Here is a 10,219-nt window from a genome sequence, read left to right on the forward strand (position 1 = left end):
ATGGACATATTATTATTATTTTCACAAGTTCAAAAGTTCTGATCAACAATAAATAAATGCTCGGTAATAAACAACTTACAAAAATTTTAAAAAAATTTGCAGTTCTAACTGCAAAAGTTGAATCTGCTGAAAGCACTGATGAAATAGCTTCCTTTAAATCAAAATTATGATGTATCCACAAAAAAAAAACAATAATGAGATAATGAATGTCTCTGAATCAGATAAGTTTCCACTTATGTGATGTAGACTGTATTGAATCAGTGTCTAGTATCAGCATCAATGGACAATTTAAAATCTTTAGCAGTGGCAGATGCTGAAGATCCAGGATTTTGAAATAAAGGGGGCGCAAATACAACATTTTTAAATAAAGGAATTTGCACAGATTTAGCTTTACTATGTATGTTTAAAGGGATGGTCCAGGCTGGAAATATTTATATAATAGATTAAAATTCACATGGCAAAATGCTAAAAATTTGATCAAAATCTGAAAACAAAGTTATTGAATTTTAAAGATTTGCTTTATTCTGGTGAAACAGTTCTGTGCATGTCTTTATTAATATTCATTAGGTGGGCTGATGATGTCATATCCTTACTTGTTCTTATGTATTTTATTATATGAAATTAGGTTTATTCAAAAATTTTCTACCAAGAACTAAAACAATTGTATTGACAACTGATAAAGTGCATTAGTTATTTATTGCCGCAACTTATTTCATCATAATGGAGAAACATCATGTACACATGTATGAAAAAATCAATCATTTATGATTTCATGTAATAACATAAAAGGAAAATGGGGGATGTGACATCATCATCCCACCTAATGAATATTCATGATGATGTGCTTATAACTGTTTTCACAAAATATTGATAAACTTTAAAATTCAATAACTGCGTTATTTGTTGAGATCTTCAGCATTTTGCTCTGTAAATTTTACTCTATTTAGATAAAGATATTTTCAGCCCGGACCGTCCCTTTAATGAGCAATTTTTAAAATATAGAGGGGGGATGATGAAAAATCAGATTCTTTCCCGAACTTTCAGAATGGTCAAGATGTTAGTATTTAAGGTCTCAAAATGTTGCACTTTTATAAAAAACAGTGATAAACTTAGAAATTGTGAATGAAATGTGCCATTGTGAGTGACATCTCTAGTTTATATGTATACTTTATATGTGAAGTATTTTTTGTATAAATAAAAATCAAGATACATGTATACAATGTAGTTGTGATGCTTTGTTTCTTATTGGTCAGTTGAGTTTGTATTGATTATTACTATAGACACCATTATTTTCACTGAAACCTACTGCACCTTGCATTCATATCCTAATAAACGCTACCTCTACATTATTGGGGAATTAAATCATCCCCCTCCCCCCCCAAAAAAAAAATAATCATTTCCCTCACAATTGAGCAATGCTAATTCAAGAGATGTTTAAAGAAGAGCGAGTGTCACCACATCCATTTCTGTTCTCGGCTTATTTGCAGTGCATGAAATATGTTTATGGATTAAAGATAGATTTTACATGCCTCAATGGTGTTATGATATTTAATTTGAAACTGAAGCCCGGCTCAGACTTGTTGCGATTTGTTGCAATCCGAATTTCAAAGAAATTGTGATAACATTTGATATGGACATTCCAACTAATAAAATCTTACAGATCAGAGTTCAGAATATTGATAAGGACTGCTGATATAAAAATTCAGTCCTGTTCGAGCCTCCCTGAATGAATAAAAACTCATTCAAATCATGACGTCATCATCGGCTGCGACTTGAAGCCCATTTGGACTTTACTCTGACCACAGGGCTTGCCGCAAAGTAAAAATATGTTTTTCGTATTCCTTACATTATGCTTTGAATAAAATAATTTTACTTCTTGGAACTGTCATATTTAATGCAAAATGTGATTTCTTGAAAAAACGCATCGCAATGAATCGCAGAGTGAGCCAGGCTTTAGGCAATTTGTCATAGGTGTCTTTAGCAGGGATCCCACTATAAGGATGCTCTGCATCTTCTCATTGCAGCTTTCCTGCACCCCATTGTTTTGTCTATGGTAGCTGTTATTATTTGTAAATGAAAAACTGCAGGAGAGACTCTGCACTAACTGTTGATGAGTGTCTAATAGGGAGAGTCAAATCAAGACTGAATACTTATTGCTCAAACATGGCAGATTATAAAGACAAAAATCTGTATTCACAAATTTTAGTGAATTAATTAAAATGAGAAAGAATATGAAATAATAAGCCATCTTTTTACTACATGAGGGCATTATCCTAATGACTCATTTTCCTGACCTTTATTAATCAAATATACGTATGCAGTAAGAAATGAGAAATCCCAGTTACCCTTTCTGTGGAACTCCCTGTACTACACAATATAAAATGGATAAGAGAAAACAACCCTAACTTCATGTCAATATGAACAAGACAAAATTGCAAACTCCATACTCTGACTGTATATACAATTGAGTTTATTCGCATGATTTGCATAATGCAATATACATAATGTACAAGTTTGTGGCAAATGATCAAATGATGGTTACAATTTTGAGTGACACCAATTGTTGGAATGGAACACCTGGGGCCCGTCTTACAAAGAGTTTTGATTGATCCAATCAATCGCAACTATGGACAGCCAGCAACGTCAACATCTATTATGTATGTTTGTTCAAAATATTTTCAGCTATGATGTATATTCATGCATTCATTGTTTTTTTGAAAATTCACTGCGCTTCTCTTTGCATACAAAGGACATTGTGCAAATTTTTCGTTAAAAAAAATTATGACACTGATGGATTTCCATAGAGTTACGATTGATCGGATCAATTGTAACTCTTTGTAAGACGGGGCCCAGAATTCATGATTTTGATCGTCCCTAGGCCTCCTCGATGGGTTGAGAAGAAATACAGAAAAGGCAGGAATCTTTCTTTACCACGAACAAATATTTATCTGAGGATGTTTCACAAGGAATTCAGTTTACTAAAACACACTTAAATTGCCAGTTGCCGGGGTATATTAATGCATCACAGCATTTTATCAGATCATACTCATGGGACGTGCGCTTCCATGTTTTCATCAATGAAATTGAACTTTATTCTTTCATAAACACCTCCTGGATTAGCATTCACCTACTGCAATGCAAGCTTCTCCATCAATAGATAATGGCTGGTATAAATACCTACTGGTGCAGTCTGGGGTTGGTCTCAAGGTTAAAAGATTGTGTTACAGTCAATAGTCACAAGTCAAAGAAAAGAGGAAGTCTCCCTTATGACAGAAATTCGGTATTGACCATACCAATCTGGTATTAATAACAATAATAATAGCTGGATATATAAAGCACTTTTTGCCTGAGGATACAAAGCGCTGCTATTATTACCCTGGCTTTAGCTCAAGCTACCATCACTGGCGCTCAGTGCATGCAAGGAATTAATCCTGCCGGGTACCCATTTACCTCACCTGGGTCGAGTGCAGCAGTGTGGATAAATTTCTTGCTGAAGGAAAACACGCCATGGCTAAAATTCAAACCCACCACCCTCTGTTTCAAAGGCAAGAGTCAGAACCACTAGACCAAGACGCACCGACTATCAACTGGGTCCATTGTCTCACATAAAAAAAAGTTAACTGTTCACAAACTGTCCGTGATCATCGACGATCAAAGCCACCAATACTTGAAGTTGCTTGCTCTAAATGAGCTAATGGTCCAGACAGTGGTGTTGTTGCTATTGAAATGGGAGTAGCATCACCACCTGCGATGGTAGCAGCTCCTACCACACCATGATGTTGTTGTCCACCACCGCTCTGTGGCTGGGGAATGTTGCTTGAAGGAATTGACATGGTTCCTCTGGCAAGCTGTTGTTGCTGTTGCTGAATCTGCCCATGGTGGAGTTGCTGTTGTTGTGCATGTGGTTGTTGCTGTGGCGGTCCACCACATTCTACTGATTGAAGAATCCCAAGCCAATTGTTGACCTTGGTCTGTTGTTTCTGAAGGAGTGCATTCTTCCTGTTCAGTTCGGTCTTCAGATCATCTATCTCCTGATACATAAAAAAGAGGCAAAAATACAACATTTAAAAGTTGGCTTTTATTGTTTGCACTAAGCTTCTGAATCAATAATCAAACAACCTTTTCAAAAAATAAAGTTGTAAAAGTAATACTGTTGTCATCACTATACATCTCCGAAGAATTTATAGGTTAAAGTCTTCTCCTACGAACAATTTAAACAGTGTGGATAGAAACGGGGGATATAAAAAGGAAGAAATTCATAATGAATACCGGTCGGTATTTATTTCAATAAACTAAATCTGTAATGGATACTACAGCAATCACTGTTAATACTCATTGCAATCATAATCAATATTTTTTACGATCATCATCGATGTGGATTGGAATTTATCAATACAATCATGACCAGTGCTCTTTGCAATCACCAACAATGCAGACTGCAATAATGAATTCTGAAAGCAGTCATCAATTCTGATCGCAATCACCAATACTGATAACCATCATCAAGTTTGATTGGATCACCAATGCTGATTACCATCATCATCATCAATTTGATTGGAATCACCAATGCTGATTACCATCATCATCAATTTTGATTGGAATCACCAATACTGATTACCATCAACATCAATTTTGATTGGAATCACCAATACTGATTACCATCAACATCAATTTTGATTGGAATCACCAATACTGATTACCATCACCATCATCAATTTTGATTGGAATCACCAATGCTGATTACCATCATCATCAATTTTGATCGGAATCACCAATACTGAATACCATCAACATCAATTTTGATTGGAATCACCAATACTGATTACCATCAACATCAATTATGATTGGAATCACCAATGCTGATTACCATCATCATCATCAATTTTGATTGGAATCACCAATACTGATTACCATCATCATCAATTTTGATTGGAATCACCAATACTGATTACCATCATCATCAATTTTGATTGGAATCACCAATACTGATTACCATCATCATCAATTTTGATTGGAATCACCAATACTGATTACCATCAACATCAATTTTGATTGGAATCACCAATACTGATCACCATCATCATCAATTTTGATTGGAATCACCAATGCTGATTACCATCATCATCAATTTTGATTGGAATCACCAATACTGATTACCATCATCATCAATTTTGATTGGAATCACCAATACTGATTACCATCATCACAATTTTGATTGGAATCACCAATACTGATTACGATCACCATCATCAATTTTGATTGGAATCATCAATGGTGATTGCTATGATGATCTCAACAGCTGCCATGATGATAATCAACATCACCTCTTTGATTATGCTTTCAGGTTTTGTAGTAGCCATAAGCATCTGACGTTGGAGAAAGAAATTCTCAGTTTCCTTGGCAAGTTCTTGGAATCTCTGCATCGACTGGTCAACACCTAATTGTTTAAGAACAAGATTATTTCATAACAACAACATCAATCTACATACCCTTAATGATTAGAAACTGTGTGTGTAATTTCCGGTTATGTTTCACAACTCATCAACTTCAAATTAACTATTTATTCCAATATATTGCAAAAAAAACACAAACACATTTAAAGTGTTAAAGAGAGAGAGAGTGAAGTGAACAAATAGGTATATCCATTAGAACAAAACAAGTAAGGCAGACCTGCATCTTACACTTGTATCCAGACCACAAAAAGATAAACTCATAAAAGAATTATATTACTGATTTAAGCAGAACTTGGTCAAAATTCTAAATGTATACATATTTCCATTAATAACTTTTCTTTCAAATGAAACCATTTATCTTCTTTTTATTCTGCTCAATTAATAACAAATCATTTCAATCCCTCTACATTTCTAAATTGTAGACTCTATTTTAAATTAAATTTTGAAAGATATGATTTTTGAAGCATTTTCATTAAGAAATTACTAAAAATGAAAATTTGTTTCAAAGAGAAACTCCTCCGACGCAATATCCAACTCGCTGATGACTGCTGACCCTTGATGGGGAAGAACAAAGAAGAAGACATACATCTCTACATTCCAGACATGCCAAGACACAGGCATCAAGTGTGAGAATCATAAATTAGGGTGTGTTGCTCACCCCCCCCCCCCCATCTCGTTTTCATACATGCATCACAGCTTATCCCCATACATTGTACATAAGACCTTGACCGTTATTCTACTAAAGAATGACTGTTGGTCATTGAACTTGGCATCTTTGTCCCAAGGCTAATCCTGTGATTAAATTCAGCATTGCATCTTACAACCTGTGGAGCATCATCTACAGGGCTTATATCCCGGCCCCCCCCCCCCACTCCAGGGTCGGAAGGACAGCATGCGTGTTCCCACAATGTCCGGTAAAGGAGTACTTTTTCAAGGGATAAGTCCGGCTGGCGAATTGTAAGAAAGGGGGGTATATTTGTATTTTCACCCGGAGATTTCTTTAAAAAGGGGGTGTTTTTTATATCTCTCTTTGGACTCCTGAGAAATTATAAAAGGGGGTTATAAAATATCTTGAATAACATAGAAAAATAATACCAGAAACAAATTTCTGAGACTCCTGCTAGTTTTGATAGCTCATTCAGGATTATTTCATTTTGAAAAGAAAAGTACAGACGTTTTGTTGGAATGAGAGCTTATGTGAGAGAGGGGGTACATTGAGCAATGTTCAGGATTTAGGGGGGTCTCCAAGGCAGAAAAAGCCGCAAAAAACCCTCGAAAGGGGGGTTCAGAAATGTTTGCAAACCTTCGATAGGGGGGTGCTTTCAAAGGGAGGGAACGAGCATAGGCGTACCCTAAAGAAAACTGAGTGGGGGGGCCGGGGCTTATACTTACTTGTTTTGAGTTCCATCTGATCATTTACATGGACATTCTCTTGAGCAATTAATGAAGACAAACATGCCTGAAAGAAACCAGCAAACAAATATTCCAATTAATATTAGTCTTTCAGTTGATACCAAGCATTTGAAAACAAAATAAATAAATAAATAAATATTACACCTTTAAAATGGCTGCTAAATAAAACCAATACATTATTTATGGGTGGGAAGGGATTACAATCTGTACAGAAATCCCAGACTAATATTGCCTGACACAAAAATGAATATATTATAAGGGTGTGGACCTTCAAATATGTAAGAGGAAATAGTCAAACATAGCTTAAAAAGTATGGCTGATATAAAAAATCAATGATCAATTTTTATTCAATTTTTAAAGTTGATAACTTTATGGAAGTTCATATAAGAATATAAGCATTAAGAATACAAAAAATATACATGTACAACATTTCAAAGTGAAGGAGTTGAGACTACATTATTGCATTATTGCTTTTAACATGACATAGGGGCGGACAACTGACTTTCCATAATCTTTTCTTTTATAGGTACAATGAACTTTTTTTTGTGATGATTGTGATGAATTCGTAAGCTATAGGTATAATCTATATCTAAATTCAATAGGCTATTTTGTTACTGCAGATTTTTTTCCTCATTCATCATCTCAAGTTATCCCAAATCCAACAATTAATTTTCATTGATCAAAATTAATCTCAGCAAAAAATAATTATATTGAAAATCGAATAAAAATAAATAAAGGATTTAGCATGTTAAGTAACATATTAATTTCGTATGTTTTTTTTGCTGAACGTTATTAACACGTTTTTAACCATCCTACACAATTTTCTCTAAATTTCTTTTCATGTTGTTTATCAAATGTGAAAGCATGAGGGGTCAGAGAGATAGTCGCCCAAATCGATATTTCAAGTTTAATTGAAAAAAAAAATGGAAAATGGGTGGGGAAAAGACGGAGAGAGAATAAAGAAAACATATTAATAAATTATTTGGGCCTATTACCCCGGAGAAGTTAAAATGACATCCGTTTTTGGTCGTCTTGCTGTGCAAGACGACTTGAAATTGATGACAACTAGCCTACATATAAAAAATAACTTTGTTATCATTTGATCCCCGGCCCCCCAACTCCGGGGTCGGAGGGATCACATGCGTGTTCCCAAAATGTCCGGTAAAGGAGTACTTTTTTGCAGGACAAGTCCGGCCCGCAAATTACAAAAAAAGGTGAGGTGTATTTGACTTTTTACCTGGAGATTTCTTTGAAAAGGGGGTGCATTTTTTTTTTCTCTCTCTCTCTTTGGACTCCTGACAAATTTATAAAAAGGGGGTATAAAATATCTTGAATCATATCATAGAAAATTGATCAAATCCTGGGATCACATTCCTGAAATTGCTAGGGCCTCTTTTTACTGGAAGCTAGTCCTCCATCATGGCATCAGGGAACCTCTATTGTAATGACAGCTTACATGAGATGAAAGGGGGGGGGGGGAAGGTTGTCTGTCCTGAGTGAGATAGGGGGTTGGAATGAGAGCTCACCTGAGATACGGGGTACATTGAGCAAACACTTTATTCTAATAAAATTCACCAAACTTTCACCATAAATAGACAAATACCTACAAAATATAAATATCGTCGGCCTTATGCCAAAAGGGCCTTAACTGCTTTTGGCCATTCCGAGATAATGGCGTTTAAAGGTTTTGGCCTCTCTAATAATCAAAAGTTTGTGGTCGTTTTTTGCTTTTGAAGCCAATTTCGATAAACGTGTTAAGTTATTAAGTTTTACATGAAATGTGTTAAATTTATTATAAAATATTCAGAACCCCTAAAATCGGGTTAAGGCCCTTTTGGCATAAGGCCGACGATATGCAGAAATTTTGCCAAAATTGTTTTTCATTTTTACGACATCAGCTTCCAATCGAACCTCTCTTCGCAAGTGAAATATTTTGGTCACTTGAAAAATGTATCGTATTACCGAATGTGTGTTTTCTTTGGGAAAATTTGGGAAAACAACAAAGTCACTGATGAGCTATTTTGACCATATTTTATTGTTTTGAGGATATAAAGACTTCAAAATTGTGTTTTTGATAATTTTTCTATTCAAGTTCCCTTTGGAAGGATTTTGCAAAGGTTTGGGCGTATTTGATTATTTTCTGACGCATATGATGAGCGCGTTCGGTAATAAAAGGCCGGTCGGTAATACAATCACTCACTATACCACTTGTTCACTGCTACCATCTGGCCTGTGGAGAATCTACAGGTAGGACTATGGTATGCCAATGCTGTATAGAGCACACACTTTAAAAAATCATTAAAATATCACTTTTGTGACCAAAATTACTAATTTCCATATAGTTTTAATTTATTTATCATTAGTAATGTGGGAATAATTTTTGTATTCACCAGAGCGCTCAAAAACTTGAATTTTGGGCATATTTTTGTGTACGCCCTCTATTGGTGGAAAGTAATATGGCAAGAAAATTTTCATTTTTTGATCTCTATTTTTTAATTAAGAAAAAATGATATAAAGAATCAAATTCAAATAAGAGCCAAGCGGTATGAATTAACAGGTCTAATGGAAACTGTCAGTGTAAAAAAATCAAGCATTTGCCCCAAAGAAAAAGAGAAAATAAGCCAAACATTGCCACCCTTATTTTGTCACACATGGAGATATAACTGAGAACAAGGTTATATTATATAACCTTGTTCATTGAATGAATGCACTATACCCTAAATAGTGGGGGGCCGGAATCTGACCATCTTTTTGTTCAATCTGAAAAGGTCTGAAAGGTTTTTCCAAGCAAATCATATTTCTCTCAATTATTTTATGAGAGTTTTTGCAACTTAAGTTACTCATAAGAATATAAGGTACATTATGTCTTTATTGATAATATCAATAATGTCGGATCATCAACTTAATTTTTTAGTGAAAAAAAAATTATCATGATTAACCATAAGTAAAATTGTTGGGTCACAGCCCCTCCCTCCCCCCGCCCCCATTAACTTAACGGTCTAACGTAAGACAAGGGCCTAACTTAAGACAGTTAAGTTCAACTTGTTTGATTGAAATTGAGTATAAACTTAATCATGTTTTTTTTAAGTAGAGACCAGCGTCTATTCTCATCTGCTCATGATTCTTTTCTTCCTTTTTTTTCAAGTATCCTACCTTAAAGGCTGCTTCCAGTTCGTCAATTAGGTGTCGGTCTGTACTTTGACCAACGTGAGTAGCCATTTCTCAGGATAATGATTATTTTAAATGGTGATAATTACAGGTCTAGGATGAGCCACACAACCTCCACGAAAGATCCTGTGCAAACCTTTTTGTTCAGAGACTGACGTTAATAGCCTTATTAATAAAACTCAAAA

The 10,219-nt window shown here is 35.0% G+C and overlaps 1 protein-coding gene across 1 annotated transcript; it reads right to left on the reverse strand.

Moving 5' to 3' along the window:
- Positions 1 to 3,493: 3,493 nt before the first annotated feature.
- LOC121425146 (mediator of RNA polymerase II transcription subunit 28-like) lies at positions 3,494 to 10,160 on the reverse strand. The gene is made up of 4 exons (XM_041621141.1): positions 10,020 to 10,160; positions 6,846 to 6,912; positions 5,325 to 5,437; positions 3,494 to 4,031 (listed from the first exon to the last, which is right to left on the reverse strand). The coding sequence occupies exons 1-4, from the start codon at positions 10,083 to 10,085 to the stop codon at positions 3,642 to 3,644; spliced, it is 636 nt and encodes a 211-aa protein (XP_041477075.1). The 5' UTR covers positions 10,086 to 10,160; the 3' UTR covers positions 3,494 to 3,641.
- Between the last annotated feature and the right edge of the window lie 59 nt (positions 10,161 to 10,219).

The sequence above is a fragment of the Lytechinus variegatus genome, chromosome 12 (genome assembly GCF_018143015.1).
Source record: "Lytechinus variegatus isolate NC3 chromosome 12, Lvar_3.0, whole genome shotgun sequence".
Classification (NCBI taxonomy): Eukaryota; Metazoa; Echinodermata; class Echinoidea; order Temnopleuroida; family Toxopneustidae; genus Lytechinus; species Lytechinus variegatus.